The 18,138-nt window shown below is 34.0% G+C and overlaps 1 protein-coding gene across 1 annotated transcript in view; it reads right to left on the bottom strand.

The window, feature by feature from the left end:
• pla2r1 (phospholipase A2 receptor 1) overlaps positions 1–18,138 on the bottom strand; it is a 55,218-nt gene that overhangs the window by 3,554 nt on the left and 33,526 nt on the right. The window contains exons 12-27 of the mRNA XM_073826153.1: positions 13,441–13,649; positions 13,198–13,343; positions 10,982–11,066; positions 10,726–10,858; positions 9,052–9,087; positions 8,807–8,967; positions 6,933–6,988; positions 6,635–6,732; positions 6,421–6,557; positions 4,826–4,943; positions 4,630–4,742; positions 3,311–3,446; positions 1,706–1,944; positions 1,445–1,631; positions 1,234–1,365; positions 1,008–1,130 (exon numbers count right to left, since the gene is read on the bottom strand). Coding sequence (XP_073682254.1) covers positions 1,008–1,130; positions 1,234–1,365; positions 1,445–1,631; positions 1,706–1,944; positions 3,311–3,446; positions 4,630–4,742; positions 4,826–4,943; positions 6,421–6,557; positions 6,635–6,732; positions 6,933–6,988; positions 8,807–8,967; positions 9,052–9,087; positions 10,726–10,858; positions 10,982–11,066; positions 13,198–13,343; positions 13,441–13,649 — 2,109 coding nt within the window. The remainder of the gene's footprint in view (positions 1–1,007; positions 1,131–1,233; positions 1,366–1,444; positions 1,632–1,705; positions 1,945–3,310; positions 3,447–4,629; positions 4,743–4,825; positions 4,944–6,420; positions 6,558–6,634; positions 6,733–6,932; positions 6,989–8,806; positions 8,968–9,051; positions 9,088–10,725; positions 10,859–10,981; positions 11,067–13,197; positions 13,344–13,440; positions 13,650–18,138) is intronic.

Consider the following 18,138-nt stretch of genomic DNA (forward strand, 5'->3'; position numbering starts at 1 on the left):
TTATATCATTTTATATATAGACAGACAGAGGTATATGTATAGATGCTTTAATATAAATAAATACCATAAATAATGTAAATAATATGAAAAAAACTAAATTCATATGTATATATAGATAGATAGATATTTACAAACATACATTTATAAATAATGTCTATATAAATAATAACAAATAAATAAAAAATAAATAAAATATACTAGTAATTTAGTACGTTGTTTATGTTTATACATAAAATTTGATTTATGTCTCATATTAGATTTACATAGTTTTTATTTACATAAATACATTTATAATTAGATAAATAACGCACATATAAATAATTAAATATAAAATAAAAAAATAATAGAAATAAATAATTTTTATATATAATTTTGTATATTTATATATACATAATTTTATATCGTGGATAGATATAATATAAATAAAATAATTAAAATACTATAAATAATGTTAATAATATACATTTAAAAATCAAAGTTTATATATACATATATATATAGTTTATATTTACATTATATATACACATTAATAAATATAATGTATATATAAATAATTAAAAAAATTATGTAACTAATATAAATAAAAAATGTATTAATTCATATATACATAAATTCATACATATATAGTTTATATTTACATAAATACATTTTTATGTTTTATGTACAGTTTATATTTACATAATACAATAAATATAGATAATGTACATATAAATAATTAAATCTAAATTAAAAAATAAATATATATATTTTCATATTAGATAGATGGATAGATGTAAACACTAAATAATATAAATAATAAATATTATAAATAAAATATATAAATAATTCATACATATATAATTTTCATACAAATCTCATTTTCATTTTTCACATAAAAGTTCATATAAATAAAAATAAGAATATATAACAAAATACTCAAATACATTTTTTCTATTTATAAAAAAAAAAATTTTGTAATATAAATGAACATCAATTAAAAGCTCAATCTTTAACATCACAGCTCTTACTGTCAGTGTCGTATAAAATTCCCAGCCACAAATTCTGAGGCCCCCGATAATGAGGTGACATCTCTTTAAGGAAAAACCGGCCCTCCTCATCATCTTGAACTGTCAGAACTTCTGAAAAATTTCCTGAAAAAGCAAATAATCTTGCTAAGCTATGCAAACATACCCAAAGCTGCTTATAGCCACCACTAGGTGGAGCTCTTGATCCAAACAAGTTTAAAATGCCTACCCTTGGTTTTACAGTGGTTTCTAGCTTCCTCAAGGGGCATCTTCAATATAACTGATTCAAAATAATAGCAGCTTCCACGAAACTTCACCCAAGTCTCAGGACAAACCACTTCATAAGAGAAAGCAATGCTTTCTGTGGGAGAAGCAAAAAACAGTATTAGTTTTCAACAACGTACACCCAACGTAAACCAAAGACAGAGCAACAGACTCACTCGGAGGAGGTATGTAGCATATCGCTCCAGATAACAGCATGTCACATTCAACATCTTTCCACCGTCCGTTAACATCAATAGACACACATCCTCCATCTCCCATCGGCCCCTCAGGGTAATAATTAGACACTTCCCAATAAGTAAAGGAAACCTCACTGCCATCAGACCACTGGTAAGAGATACCATCCTGTGAAGGTAGAGGGCGCTCTTGTTTAATACACAAATGCAACACATCAAAATGTGATTTGAAAGTCTCCTTACGTCTGTGCTGTACAAGCCGATCCAGTGTGGAGCTTCGAGCCTGTTGACCAACACAGTGAGATAGGCCTGATGAAACGGATCTGTGATGCTCACAAGTGCCGCCCCCTTCTCCAAACATGCTTTCTGGGCTTGGTACCAGCTCAAGTTGCCGTGGATGATACGGTAGCTGTGGTTCTTATACTCAGACGAGTCCAGAGACGAAGCGGTATAATAGGACTGTGTAGGACGCTTGGTAATGTCTGGGATAAAATAGTTAAGCACAGTGATAAAAAGCACATTTTTTTTCATAATTAACCTTATGCACGGAGCATTCTTTAGAACTTCCGCATAATGATAAGCAGCTCGTAAACGTCCGCTGAAGCTCATTTTATATGTGATATATATAGGTGGACACTCTTGAGACTCCTCTACTGCCTCCTTTTTATCAGAAACTGAGAAAAATAATAGTTAATAGTAAATAATGATAGCGGCATGAGCATTCAATTTCATATTATTTGACAACATATAATTTAATTGCGGAGCCTGGTAATCCCAGGAGAGTGCCTGCATAGTTGTACATTTAAAAGCTGACAGCTAAACACTATTATAACTAAAGTTATCATCTTAATCGTATTCTTGATAATCAGTAATCAGTCATATTTTAAAGCCTTTATTATTTTTCAACTCTACAGCTGTGCAATAAAATTCACTTCAAAGATTCACTTTTCATTCATAAAGACGACGTGGAAAAAATCTTTTCATGGAAAACAATGTCTTTTTAAGATGAAAATGACATGAAATTACTCATATAACCAGAAGATGGCAGTAGAGGATCAATCATTGGCTGCAGCTGCTATTTCAGCTCCCTAGATTATTTAAGATGTCTTGCTTTTCGATTTATTATAAAATGACTAGTATAATAAATTGTAGTACTTTTACCGCACTGAAGTATATAGTACAGCAAGTCCAGAAAGTCATTAGCCTAAGCTCAGACACAAACAGCCTATAAGGGTGAATTATTTAAATACTAATATACAGTTCACTACAAATTAAATAAGTTAAATATTAATGGTATAAGAATTAAATAATGCACTCAATATGAATCGATATGAGTTTGAAATATTTTATATAATAATTTAATAACTACATCTTTTAAGCTTTATCTTGACCTGTAAAGCCATTAAATAGCCTATAATTAACCAACGCAAACTTGTTACTGCTGTAGTTTTGTTCCTCTGAATTTAGTCTGAATCATTTAATGCACAGCTCTTTTATTGACATCAGCTTGGCAGACGTTTTGTCCGGTTATTACTGTCGATCATAGCAATGACTGCTGCATATTTAGCCGATTTACTCGTGTATTTTTTGAAACTCGTGTTTGTCATTCTTGAAACGTATACATGGACGTTTGGTCCTCTTAGACAAACAAAACTTTTCTTTGATTGTGAATGGATTACGTAGAGAAAACGAGCAAAGTACACTCCAATTACCACACAGTACAGTTGACCGAAAATGACTGAGCTGGCTTGTCTAAAACAAGGAAGCAATCCGTGCATATGATCAATTAAATATCGGTTGATGCCAATTAATTAAAAAAAAAAAAAACTCTGTAAACGTGACCTTTACCTTGTGGCTTCTGGCAGACAAAGCCGTAGACGCTCTCAGTACAGACGTCATCTTGCCATAGCCCTGTCACACGAAAGTTGTGACTGTTGGACAGGTAAGTACAATGAGGCTCCTCAGGAGCTCTATAATTAGACATCTGCAGACACACAATGAAAAATGTTTAAAGAAAAATAAGAGGGATCATACAAAATGCATGTTATTTTTGATTTAGTACTGACTTGAATAAGATATTTCACATAAAAGACGATAATATATAGTCCACAAGAGAAAGTAATAGTTCAAAAGTTTACATATGCACTTGATTCTTAATACTGTGTTGTTATTTGAATGATCCACAGCTGTGTTGTTTTTTTTTTTTTTTGTTTAGTGATAGTTATTTGTGAGTGCCTTGTTTGTCCTGAATAGTTAAATAATGCCTGCTGTTCTTCAGAAAAATCTTTTAGGCCCCACAAATTCTTTGGGTTTTCAGCAGTTTTGTGTATTTGAACCCTTTCCAATGACGACTGTATGATTTTGAGATCCATCTTTTCACACTGAGGACAACTGAGGGATTCATATGGAACTATTACAGAAGGTTCAAACACTCACTGATGCTTCGAAAGGAAACACAATGCATTAAGAGCCTTTTGGAATTTCAAGATCAGGGTAAGTTTAACTTATTTTGTCTTCTGGGAAACATGTAAGCATCTTCTGTAGCTTACTAAATGAAAAGAATATGATATTTAGGCAAAAGAAGAAAAATGTACACATCTTCATTCTGTTCAAAAGTTTTCACCCCCAGCTCTTAATGCATTGTGTTTCCTTCTGGAGCATCAGTGAGTGTTTGAACCTTCTGTAATAGTTGCATATGAGTCCCTCAGTTGTCCTCAGTGTGAAAAGATGGATCTCAAAGTCATACTGTGATTGTTGGAAAGGGTTCAAATACCAAAAAATCCTGAGAAATCAAAGAATTTGTGTGACAGTATTAATAATCAAGTGTGTGCAAACTTTTAAACGGGGTCATTTTTATAAAATCAACAATTATTTTCTCTTATGGACTATATGAAAACGTATTTTATGTGAATTATCTCATTCAGGTCAGTACTAAATAAAAAATAACATGCATTTTGTATGATCCCTCTTATTTTGCTAAAACGATTAACATGTTACAGATTCTGCAATGTGTATGTAAACTTATGACTTCAACTGTAAACTTTTTTGTTGCAGGGATAACATGAAGGCCCTAAAGCATATCAATGTGTGGAAAAATGGGCATCTGATGTCCTCTTAAAATCAAACTACATTTCAAATATATAAAATATTGATTCTTTATACTGTACCTCCCAGTTATTGTAGCTGACTGGCTTCCCGTTGCTCCATTTGGATGAAAAACGACCCCGCGCACCAATCCAAACCCCGGCTGACCAGCCACGAAGCAGCATGACGACGTAGGCTTCAATCAAAAGATAAAAACCAGAAAAATGTCAATACAAAACAACATTGGACACTGTAATATAATAAAGATGTGATCTTTACCTTGTTCAATTTCGTCCTCTATGGACACCAGAGATCCATGATAGGATGAGCAGATGGATTGAGCATCCTGCCAGGTTTTCCCATCTTCCGGATGGACCGGGAGATGCAGAAACAGACACTGGCAACCAATCACAAACAAGCAATTCTCAATGATACAATAAAACACAAGGACCTAAAATGGTAAACGAAAAAGAACATATGTGACCCTGGACCACAAAACCAGTCATAGGGGTCAAATTTTGAGATTTATTCATCATGAAAGCTGAATAAATAAGCTTTCCATTGATGTATGGTTAGGACTGGACAATATTTGGTCGGGACACAACTATTTGAAAATCTGGAATCTGAGGGTGTAAAAAAAAAAAAATCGAAATATTCAGAAAATTGCCTTTGAAGTTGTCCAAATGAAGTTCCTAGCAATGCATATTCCTAAACAAAAATTACGTTTGGATATATTTACGGTAGGAAATTTACAAAATAACTTCATAAAACATGATTTTTACTTAATATCCTAATGATTTTTGGCATAATAGAAAAATCGTTTAATTTGACCCATACAATGTATTTTTGGCAAATATACCAGTACTTCTCAAGACTGGTTTTGTGGTCCAGGGTCACATATCTAAAGCAAATGAGTAGAAACTCTACTCTCTGTAGTCTGTAGTAATTCTGGTGTGGTATTAATATTAATTCATAATTTTGCTGCCTTATGTTAAACTACTTTAAATTACTTTTTTTCCCACATCAATCTACACTCCCTACTCCATAATGGCAAAGCAAAAAATAGATTTTTAACATTTGTGCAAATTTATTAAAAATAAAAAACTGAAAAGATCCCGTTGCATAAGTATTCATACCCTTTTCTGGGACACTCGAAATTTAGCTCAGGAGCATTCATTTTGCTTCTAGATGTTACTACACTTGGAGTGGAGTTAAACTGTGGCAAATTCATTTGAATGAGTCTGATTTAGAAAGGCTCACACCTCTCAGAAAAGGTCTAACAGCTGAAAATGCATATCAGAGCAAAAACCAAGTCCTGAGGTCAAGATAACTGCCTGTAGAGCTCAGTGACAGACTTGCGTTAAGGCGATGATCTAGAGAAGAGTTCAGAAAAAAATCTGCTGCATTAAAGGTTCACAGCATGTAGCCTCCATTATCCATAATGGAAGATGATTGGAACAACTAGGACTCTAGAAAATGTCTGCCAGCCCCCATCCAAGCTGACAGAGCTTGAGAGGTGAAAAGGTGAGGCAAAGAATGGCAGATAATTGCCAAATGCAGATGTGCAAAGCTTGTCACATCAGACCCAAAAAGGCTGTAAAGGTGCTTCAACTATGTACTGAGTTAAGGGTATAAATACTTATGCAATGTACTTATTTCAGTGTTTTATTTTGAATAAATTTGTAAAATTTGCAAATCTGGTTTTTGTTTTGTCATTATTATGGTGTAGGGAGTGTAAACTGATGTGGGGAAAAACTCATTTAAAGCAGTTTAACATAATGCTGCAACAAAACAAAATGTGACAAAAATGGAGGGGTATGAATACTTCTGCAAGGTACTGTACAAAAGAAACATAAATAAATAAATAAATAAACCTTGCGTCCATAGTAGAACCAGTTCTCTGGGCAGCTGCCGACATAATGAGGCTCGCGTGGGTCCTCCACTAAAGTCACCGTTCTGCGCTTGCACACGTAGCCATGTCGATCTTTACAGCTTCCTGTGGACCACTGACCTGCACAACATTGTTGATAAGCTGTGTTTACCCGAAAAAGTGTGATTGAAGTAATTGCGTGTACATATATTATTTACCGGATTGAGACGACATCTGGATGCAGTTTTGGCCAGGCTTTCGGTAAAATCGACCATTTTCCCAGTTTTCATAATCCAAAGCCGATCCATCAGTCCAACTACAGAAAGCAAACACATGCAACACACACAAATCCCAAAATGAAGTCTGCTGCATACTGCATGCTCCTCTAGTGCATGGTTTCAAATAATATTTGTTGACAAAATGCAACTACAAAAACACTGTTTATTTTGAATTTGAAGTAAATTTTTAAAACTAATTATGCTGTAAAAGAGACTCATTGTAGTCAAAGAAAGGCACCTGAGACCATTGTGACCACTGCTAGCAGACAAACCAATCCACCAATATTCAGAGTCCTAAAACAAAGACACAAATGCATATGCTCTTTTATATAAATACATGTATATTCTGCCATATCTGTTTATGTATATACATTCACACAACTGTTGAATTCGTTAGGATTGTCTCTTATGCTTACCAAGGCTGCATTTATGTAATATAATTTAAAATGAGTTAAAAAAGGATAAGGTCACTCATGAAATAAAATTTCTTGATAATTTACTTGACACCACATCATCCAAGATGTTTGTTTCTTTCTTCAGTCGAAAAGAAATTAAGGTTTTTGAGGAAAACATTCCAGGATTTTTCTCTACACAATCCCAGCCAAAGAATAAGGGTCTTATCTAGTGAAACGATCATTTTCTACAAAAAAATAAAAATGTGTATACTTTTTAACAGTGTTGGGGAAAGTTACTTTTATAAGTAAGGCATTACAATATTGAGTTACTCCCTAAAAAAGTAACTAATTACGTTAATTATTTTATTTTTTATGGAAAGTAATGCGTTACGCTACTTTTGCGTTACTTATTTAATCTGGGCAGGGCTTGCTTGTTTGTTTTTAATATAAAAAGTTCTATTTTTGGCAAATGTAAACGCCTTTTTACACCAAAAGCCTCAGGTTTAGAGAAAAGTAAATTCACGCCTGTACAGTAGACCACAGAAAAAAAAGAAGTCAACTCTTCAGCAATTAAAAAAAAGTAAAACAAATGTTAGATTATCTTGAGTAATTTTTGCTTATTAGTATGGATGAATTGGATCATCGAAGGTCAGCAGCAAAGACATCGGTTAATAAAATGGGATTAAATACATGAAGGATATTTGTTATTTTTTAACATTTAATTATTGCAGGTTTGCGTTGAATTTCACTTTATTCATTTTGAAGAATACTGTATCTGTTTTCTTAGTGAGTGAGATGAATTAATGCATTTATTTATATTTATTCCAGAACTAAAGTAACATCCTACAGTTTTTCTCAACATGGTCGACAGGAGAGCTTTTTTCAATAAATGGGGGAAAAAGTAACTCAGATATTTTCTTGTCAATTAAAAAGTAATGCGTTACTTTACTAGTTACTTGAAAAAAGTAATATTGTTACGTAACCCCTAACACTGCTTTTTAACCCCAAATGCTCTTCTTGCACTAGCTCTGCATCCACGACTTCACGCATTGCGTAATCATGTTTTTATGTCAGAGTCATCGTTTTTTCACATTTTTTGGAAAGGGAGTTTGACTTTCTTTGCACATTCACTTTTTTTAAACACTGGGTCGGTACTTCCTCCTACGTCACATGACCTTTCCAACATGGCTACACAATGCATTAAGTCGAGCTAGTGCAAGATGAAAATTTGTAGTTAAAAGGTATATATTTTTTTCTTTTCTTTTTTTTTTTTTTTAGAAAATTACATTGTTTCGCTAGATATGACCCATATTCCTCGGTTGGGATTCTGCAGAGCCCTTTGAAGCTGCATTGAAACTGCAGTTTGGACCTTCAACCCGTTGATCCCCATTGAAGTCCACTATATAGAGAAAAATCCTGGAATGTTTTCCTCAAAAACCTTCATTTCTTTTCGACTGAAGAAAGACATGGATGACATAGGGGTGAGTAATTCTGGAGTGAACTAATCCTTTAATATTTTTGTGGAACATTTTGCAGTCATTTTTGTCAGGATTCTTTCATGGATTCAATGATTTTTTTTTTTTACATCACTTTACTGTCACTTTTGATCAATTTAATGCATCCTTGCTGAATAAAAGTATTCATTTGTTTAAATAAATCTTACTTAGTGCAGACTTTTGAAAGGTAGTGTACACAAATAAATAAAAACATGAAAAACCTTGTTAATGTGTTCTCTGATGAAGTCCAGCTCCGCACTAGAGTGAACAGAGACCAGATCAGCACCCATCATCTTACAGGCGAAGGAGACGGATTCCCAGGGAAACGGCTTACTGGCAAAGTAATATTCGGCTCCATAGGAAAACACCCACGGCTCGTGTTCTGCACCATAAACACAGACAAGTGTCATCACCAACAACATCAGTGAAGATTAGCCTCTGTAGTATTTAGCTGCATTGTACTTACGGTCGCTGTACCAGTATGGCTTGACCAACTCCACACCTGAGGAAACCGAAAATCATTTCAACAAATGTTGCTGTTGTGCCCCAACAAACAGACTTAAGGCGAGACACTGCAGGTGAATAGGGTAAAAAGAATTAACTAATAGTTATCACCTTACTTACCCAGTTGATTGATTACACTGATAATTGCAAACATTTTTTGTATTACATGTTTTCTAAAATGTTAGGTTTAAATATGCAAATGAGCCATTATTTAATTAAATATGCAGTAATTTGCATACATTTCTAGCACAAAAATCTAAACACTGGATGAAATCAGTTTCAAAATTCTTGTTTAATTTTTTTTACATATTAGAGTCAAATGTTTTTACAGAGGGGCATTTTGGGATTTGGGGGATCTCATTTTGTTACTCCATAATTCAACTTTGAACAGACAGAAAACCATGCATTTTTTACCATTTTGAGGGGGAGTAAAATGTTGTATCAAATCAAACGAATTGTATATGAACAAATCCCTCTGTAAAAACCTTCCGGATATAGAGAGGAATAAAAATGTTAAGTTTGGTGTGTGCAAGTGTTACTGAAATGGAGATTTATGGCTCAGCGAAGGAGAAAAAACTCATTTTAAGAAAACAGCTTTTAAAAATGTGCATTATAACCAGTGTTGGGGGTCACGCATTACAAGTTACGTAATAATATTACTTTTGCCATGTAACTAGTAAAGTAACACATTACTTTTTAATTGACAAGAAAATATCTGAGTTACTTTTTCCCTCATTTATTGATTAAAAGCTCTCCTGTCCCCATGTTGAGAGAAATTGTAAGATGTTACTTTAGTTTTAGAATAAATGTGAACATGCATTAATTCATCTCACTAAAGAAACAGATACAGTATTGGTCAAAATGAATAAAAACTGTGACATTTAACGCAAACCTGCAATAATTAAATGTTAAATAATACAAATATTCTTTATGTATTTAATCCTATTTTATTAACCAATGTCTTCGCTGCCGACCTTCGAGGATCCAATTCATCCATACTAATAAGCAAAAATGACTCAAGATAATCTAACATTTGCTTTCCTTTTTTTTTTTAATTGCTGAAGAGTTGACATTTTTTCTTCTGTGGTCTACCGTACAGACGTGAATTTACTTTTCTCTCAGCCTGAGGCTTTTGGTGTGAAAAGGCTTTTACATTTGCCAAAAATATAACTTTTTATGTTAAAAACAAACGAGCAAGCCCTGCCCAGATTTAAAAAGTAACACAAAAGAAATGTAACGCAAGTAACATAATTAATTACTTTTTTAAGGAGTAACTCAATATTGTAATGCATTACTTTTAAAAGTAACTTTCCCCAACACTGATTATAACTGAAATCTATTGACACAAATAGATAAAGTGCTATAAAAGAAACACTTAACAGTGTCTTTTGGGCGTTTTCTTTCCACTAGCCTGAAAAAACACTTTATGAAAAAGCAAAAAGCCCAAAATCTCAAATTTGAAAGGTGCATGAAAAAACTTTTTGCCTGCAGTGTCTCCCCTTAAACAATTCATAGAACATCACTACATCCAATAAAATATTTAAAACTAGTGTGTAAATTTAAGAATGTCTGAGCTGGTCTTTTCAGATAATGAATCTTTCATTACATGTTTCGTCCATACACTCAAAACACAAACCTCTAGGGACCTTGCAAATCCATTCATATTTGGAGTCGCACGAGTGAGGCGTGAGAGTGTTTGTGAGGTCACTGTACACAGCACACATGTGAGAGTCCGCTTCATTCATATCCTCAATGAACGACGTCACCACCTGGAGAACGGCATCATGACAATTATTTAACAAGCGGATGATCAGGTTCTCTCTGATATTCTGTCTCTCTCTTTTTTCCTGACTTTTTTTTTGTTTTGTTTCTGTTTTTCTGTGAATTTTTACCGGTGTGCCGTCGGACCACTCCCAGGCTCCTTCGGACCGAGGGTTTCTTTTAGTAAAGCCCACCCAAAACCAGCGACCCTCTGTACTGAAAACAGACACAAAACAAAAGGAAGAAGAGAGAAATAAATACATTAATTAAAAATACAATTCAGAATTGCCGAAAATATATATTATCACATAAATTTTAGGTCAAAAGTTTGCATCCACTTTGCAGAATCTGCAAATTGTTCATTGTTTTTTACCAAGATAAGAGGGATCCTACAAAATGCATTATTTAGAACTGATCTGAATAAGATATTTCAAATAAAAGTCATTTACATATAGTCCACAAGAGTAAATAATAGCTGAATTTATAAAAATGACCCCATTCAAAAGTTTATTCTTAATATTGTGTTGTTACCTGAAAGATCCACAGCTGTGTGTGTTTTTCCATTTAATTGTTTGTGAGTCCCTTGTTTGTCCTGAACAGTTAAACTGCCTGCTGTTCTTCCGAAAAATCCTTCAGGTTCCACAGATTCTTAGGTTTTTCAAAATGTTTGTGTATTTGAACCCTTTCCAACAATGACTGTATGATTTTGAGATCAATCTTTTTATACTAAGGACAACTGAGGGACTCACGTGCAACTATTACAGAAGGTTCAAATGCTCACTGATGCTCCAGAAGGAAAAGCAATGCAATAAGAGCGGGGGGTGAAAACTTTTGAACAGAATGAAGATGTTTACCTTTTTATATCATTTAGCCTAAATATCATAGTTTTTCATTTAGTACTGCCCTTCAGAAGCTGCAGAAAATACTTACACGAAGACAAAAGAAGTTTAATTTACCCTGATCTTCAAATTTAAAAAGTTTCCACCCCCTGGCTCTTAATCACTTTCCTTCTGGAGCATCAGTGAGTGTTCTGTAATAGTTGCATATGAGTCCCTCAGTTGTCCTCAGTGTGAAAAGATGGATCTCAAAATCATACAGTCATTGTTGGAAAATGTTCAAATACACAAATACACAAAAATGCTGAAGAAATCGTGGGACCTGAAAGATTTTTCTGAGGGACAGCGGCCAGTTTAACTGTTCAGGACAAACAAGGGATTTATAAACAACTATCACTAAACAAACAAACAAACAAACAAACAAACAAACAAAAAAACAGCTGTGAATCATTCAGATAACTTAAGAATCTAGGGGGTGTAAACTTTTGAATGGGGTCATTTTTTTTTAATTCAACTATTAATTTCACTTGTAGACTATATGTAAACATCTTTTATGTGAAATATCTTATTCAGGTCAGTACTAAATAAACAATACCATGTATTTCGTAAGATCCCTATTATTTTGGTAAAATAATTAACATTTCACATTCTGCTAAATGTATGTAAACGTTTGACCTCAACTGTATAATGCCCATCTACATACACTACCATTTGAAACTCTGGGGTCAGCAAGATTTTTTTAATATAAATAATACCTTTATTTAGCAAGAATGCAGTAAGTTAATCAAAAGTGGCAGTAAAGACATTTATAAGTCTTACAAACTGACAAAATTAACATCAGAGAATAATAGAAAATAAATGTATCATGGTTTCCACAAAATAAATATATTATATTGTATATAATATGTGACCCTGGACCACAAAACCAGTCTTAAGTCGCTGGGGTATATTTGTAGCAATAGCCAAAAATACTTTGTATGGGTCAAAATTATTGATTTTTCTTTTATGCCAAAAATCATTAGGAAATTATGTAAAGATCATGTTCCATGAAGATTTTTTGTAAAATTCCTACTGTAAATACATCAAAATGTAATTTTTGATTAGTTATATGCATTGTTAAGAACTTAATTTGGAGAACTTTAAAGGTGATTTTCTCAGTATTTAGATTTTTTTGCACCCTCAGATTCCAGATTTTCAAATAGATGTATCTCGGCCAAATATTGTCCTATCCTAACAAACCATACATCGATATAAAGCTTATTTATTGAGCTTTCATATGATGTACACATCTCAGTTTTGTAAAATTTAACCTTATGACTGGTTTTGTAGTCCAGGGTCACATATATCCCTGACAGAAAACAGATATTTGAAATTGTAATCATTTTTCACAATATTATTATTTTAACATTTTTTTGGACCAACTACTGTAAATGCAGCCTTGCTGAGCATAATAGACTTCTTTAAAAAACAAAAAGACTTGTAAACAGTAGTGTATAAACGTGTAAACCAACCTTTGGAACATCTTGGAGAGGAGATTTTTAACAAAAGCCTGATCTTCATAGTGATGGAAACTGGCCAGATCAGCACCCAAAGCCCGGCAGAAGAACTGAGCCTCGGTCCAGGTGCGTTGCATCAGGATCTTCTCACTGTGATACACCTAAACAACAAACCGAACAACAGACATGAACAGCATGAACATACTGAATAATAATTCAACACTGGGTATTATATGATTATATTATTTTATGTATTACCTTGTAACAGTGTGACAGGCCTTTGCGGCTCTCCCATCCTGTCGGACACGGTGCATTCAGATCAATGTATGGCGAAGGCATTAGGGTGTCACGGTTGCCACTCACTTCCTGTTTGCACACAGCCAGGGCCTTAAAAGTGTGACAGTTTTTCACCTCCCAGTGACCCAGAGCCTGACCTCCAGACATCACCACACACCCTCCTCCAATCACTGCAGAAATAGAGAGAGAGATGATTAATTAAATAAAGAGCTTTCAGTCTGTTTGCTCCTCTAGGCCAGGGCCCGTATTCACAAAAAATCTTAAAGGAGTAGTTCACTTTCAGAACAAAAATTTACAGATAATGTACTCACCCCCTTGTCATCCAAGATGTTCATTTCTTTCTTTCTTCAGTCATAAAGAAATGATGTTTTTTGAGGAAAACATTTCAGAATTTCTCTCCATATAATGGACTTCTATGGTGCCCCCGAGTTTGAACTTCCGAAATGCAGTTTAAATGCAGCTTCAAAGGGCTCTAAATGATCCCAGCCGAGGAAGAAGGGACTTACCTAGCGAAACGGTCAGTTATTTTCTAAAAACATTTACAATTTATATACTTTTTAATCTCTACACAGAGTACACGCAGAGCTAGACAAGGCGAGCATTTGAGGTTAAAAAATGTTAGAAAAAGGTTAGAAAATAACCGATCTTTTTGCTAGATAAGACCCTTAGTTCCTCAGTTGTGATCGTTTAGAGCCATTTGAAGCTGCATTTTTGAAGTTCAAACTCGGGGGCACCATAGAAGTCCATTATATGAAGAGAAATCCTGAAATGTTTTCCTCAAAAAAACATCATTTCTTTACGACTGAAGAAAGTAAGACATGAATCTTGGATGACAAGGGGGTGAGTACATCATCTGTAAATTTTTGTTCTGAAAGTAAACTACTCCTTTAAGGCTAAAAGTAGCTTATAACTTGCAGATTTAGGAGAAAACCTTAAAAATAATGGGCGTGTCAATCCTAAATTTAAGACTCTTAAATATTTGCTCTAAGAGTATTTCACAAAGCATTTTAGCGCTAAAACTAGCTCCTAAATGAAGAGGGCTAAGTCACTAAGACCAGGGCCCGTATTCTTAAAGCTTCTAAGAATCCTCTCAGAAAGCTCCTAATTTAGCTTAAAAATTCCTACGTAGGAGTCTTAGCTTAAGAGTGATTCAGGACCAACTCTGAGCGAAGAAAAGACTAAAAATGTTATCTTAGTGTGGAGGCGGGGTTGACCCCGTTGCTAGCTATGACACAGCCTTTTGAAGACTGTGATTGATTGGTTGTCCAAGAAGGAAATAAAAGAGCACTTTTACCCTACACCCATATTATATATATGTTTTTATATTTTTTATTTATTTATATTATTTATTTAATGTTGTATTGAATGTACAGTGCCTTGTGAAATTATTCATACCCCTTCATTTGTTTTTCACATTTTATGTTGCTGCCTTATGTTAAACTACTTTAAATTACTACACTCCCTACTCCATAATGACAAAGCAAAAAATAGGTTTTTAACATTTGTGCAAATGTATTAAACATGAAAAACTGAAAAGATCCCGTTGCATAAGTATTCAAACCCTTTTCTGGGACACTCGAAATTTAGCTCAGGAGCATTCATATCGCTTCTAGATGTTACTACACTTCGAGTGGAGTTAAACTGTGGCAAATTCATTTGAATGAGTCTGATTTAGAAAGGCACACACCTCTCAGAAAATGTCTAACAGCTGAAAATGCATATCAGAGCAAAAACCAAGTCCTGAGGTCAAGATAACTGCCTGTAGAGCTCAGTGACAGACTTGCGTTAAGGCAATGATCTAGGGAAGAGTTCAGAAAAATGAAGGTTCACAGAAGCATTCTCCATAATGGAAGATTATTGGAACAACTAGGACTCTAGAAAATGTCTGGCAGCCCCCATCCAATCTGACAGAGCTTGAGAGGTGAAAAGCTGAGGCAAAGAATGGCAGATAATTGCCAAATGCAGATGTGCAAAGCTTGTCACATTACACCCAAAAAGACTTGAGGCTGTAAAGGTGCTTCAACTATGTACTGAGTTAAGGGTATGAATACTTATGCAATGTACTTATTTCAGTGTTTTATTTTTAATAAATTTGTAAAATTTGCAAATCTGGTTTTTGCATTGTCATTATTATGATGTATGGAGTGTAAATTTGACAAAATCAGACTCATTCAAATGAATTTGCCACAGTTTAACTCCACTCGAATTGTAGTAACATCTAGAAGCAATATGAATGCTCCTGAGCTAAATTTGGAGTGTCCCAGAAAAGGGTATGAATACTTATGCAACGGGATCTTTTCAGTTTTTTATTTTTAATAAATTTGCACAAATGTTAAAAACCTATTTTTTGCTTTGCCATTATGGAGTAGGGAGTGTAGATTGATGTGGGAAAAAAACATAATTTAAAGTAGTTTAACATAAGGCAGCAACATAACAAAATGTGAAAAAAAATGAAGGGGTATGAATAATTTCGCAAGGCACTGTATTTGATAGGAAATGAACAGCAACACATTAAGGTTCTGAATTGTTTGTGTGATCTCTTTGCTTATAGAAGGTTGTAAACAGACCCAAAGTATCACTGCTGCATAGTTGCACTGTTTCCAGTTGCCAAATATGTTAATGTTGTAAGGGATTACTTCCATTTCTTGCACTGTGGCATTTCCGCACTATGTCTCGAATAAAATCGGTCACAAACATTATCCCTGCACATCTCATGTGTGGCATCTTATTAACTCACTGTCATGCATTGTGTGCAAAATATTTCATTGCCCTCCTCATGTTTTTAATTTTCTCCACTGCTAAAGAAACTCTTAAGCCTCTTAAAAGTCCTCATTCGTACTCCTAACAATTTTGGACCTTAGGACCTCTTTTAAGGGTTAAGATGCTTTATGAATTACTTTTTTCTTTACTAGGATCTTTTCTTTAATTTTAAGAGGAAACACACACATTTCTGAGAATTTTCTTAGAATTTTGTCACTAGGAGCAACTTTTTATGAATTTTATGATTTTTATGAATACGGGCCCTTAAAGCTTCTAAGAATCCTCTCAGAAAGCTCCTAATTTATCTTAAAAATTCCTACGTAGGAGTCTTAGCTTAACAGTGATTCAGGACCAGTGTTGGGAGTAACGCATTACAAAAGAAATATATTACAGTAGTTTATTACTTTTTGCTGTAACGCGGTAATATAACGCATTACTAATACAATTTGGGTAATAATATTACTCGTTACAATCTCAGTAACGCAAGTTACATCAACATATTTTAGCTCAAAATTAATTTGTTAATTAAAAAAAAGTCCACGAGTAAAATATTTTGTCTTCCTGTTGCTGGAATTCGATGTTTGAGATGACTGCAGGGACAGATTCTACATTTTATGGAGAAATAGCACGAGTAACTCCTGGAAACAGCTGGACTGGTGCCACTAACACTAAACTAACGAAGAGAGCTGCGGAGTCGGAGAAGAGAAAAAATGCGGCGGACGAGCGCAGACAAGCAACAAAATTAAGCTAAAAATGACAAAATCTGTTTTTATTAAATCATAGTCTGTATATAAAATGAATGAATACACGAAATATATCTGACATACTTTTAATAACAGCCCAATTAACAGATTTTCAAAACGAAAGGAAAAGACTGAGTGACATATGCTGCTGAGTTTGGTTCATTTTTGTGTGGAGCGGCACTCTACGAAAGTTCACGGAAAGGAAACCGAGATGACAGAAATAAAAGTAGACACACTGCAGTTTTAGATCTGTATGACCAAAAATGTCGAGAGTTGTTCCGCTATTCAATTGCGCCGGCGCCTCATGCACACACAGCATTGCAAATGTTGCAGTCTGTTAATTATAAGAATAAAATACAATCAGTCAAATATAGAAACACTGGTAAAAAATTAAATAGTGCGTACTGCGTAGTACAATCCGTGCCGTTCAACCTGAGCCGGGTCAAACACAAATTTGCTCATGTGAGGAGGATGTTTTATAAGCGCGTTAAGTACAAATCCTGGTTTACATAATAGTTTAGCATTCAAATAGATCACCAATATGGACACGTTTAATTAGATTCATGCCGAATGAGAGAGGTAGGCTGCGTGAGGACAATGCCGTTTGCTTTCAGTTTCGCTTTTAGTCTAATTCGTTTGGGCTTGTTTAGCAACTTATATTCTTCATTCTTGTTTTGTTCTGAAAAACATTTAAAATAGCCTATAGGCTATTTATTGTGTTTAATGTTTGTACATTATAACACTTTGCTTTATTTACCGGTGTTATTTATGAATGTATTAATGCGGTTTGTGCTTATCGGTGTTAAACCTAAACTACAACGTAACATTAATAGACATACCGGTAGGCTCACCAAATTATGTTTTTATAATTTTATGCCAGCTATCCTAATCTTAATGTATAATATTTTGGAATTTTATAATCTGTGGATATTTTGATGAAAGTAACTCAAAAGTAACTTAAAAGTAGTGTAACGCATTACAATTTAGAGACAGTAATATTGTAATGTAACTAATTACTTTTAAAAGACAGTAACTAGTAATATATAATGTATTGCATTTTGGAAGTAACTTGCACAACACTGTTCAGGACCAATCTAAGAGCAACTCTTGAGTGAAGAAAAGGCTAAAACTTTTATCTTAGTGTGGAGGCGGGGTT

This window comes from Garra rufa, chromosome 20 (genome assembly GCF_049309525.1).
Source record: "Garra rufa chromosome 20, GarRuf1.0, whole genome shotgun sequence".
In the NCBI taxonomy this organism is placed as follows: Eukaryota; Metazoa; Chordata; class Actinopteri; order Cypriniformes; family Cyprinidae; genus Garra; species Garra rufa.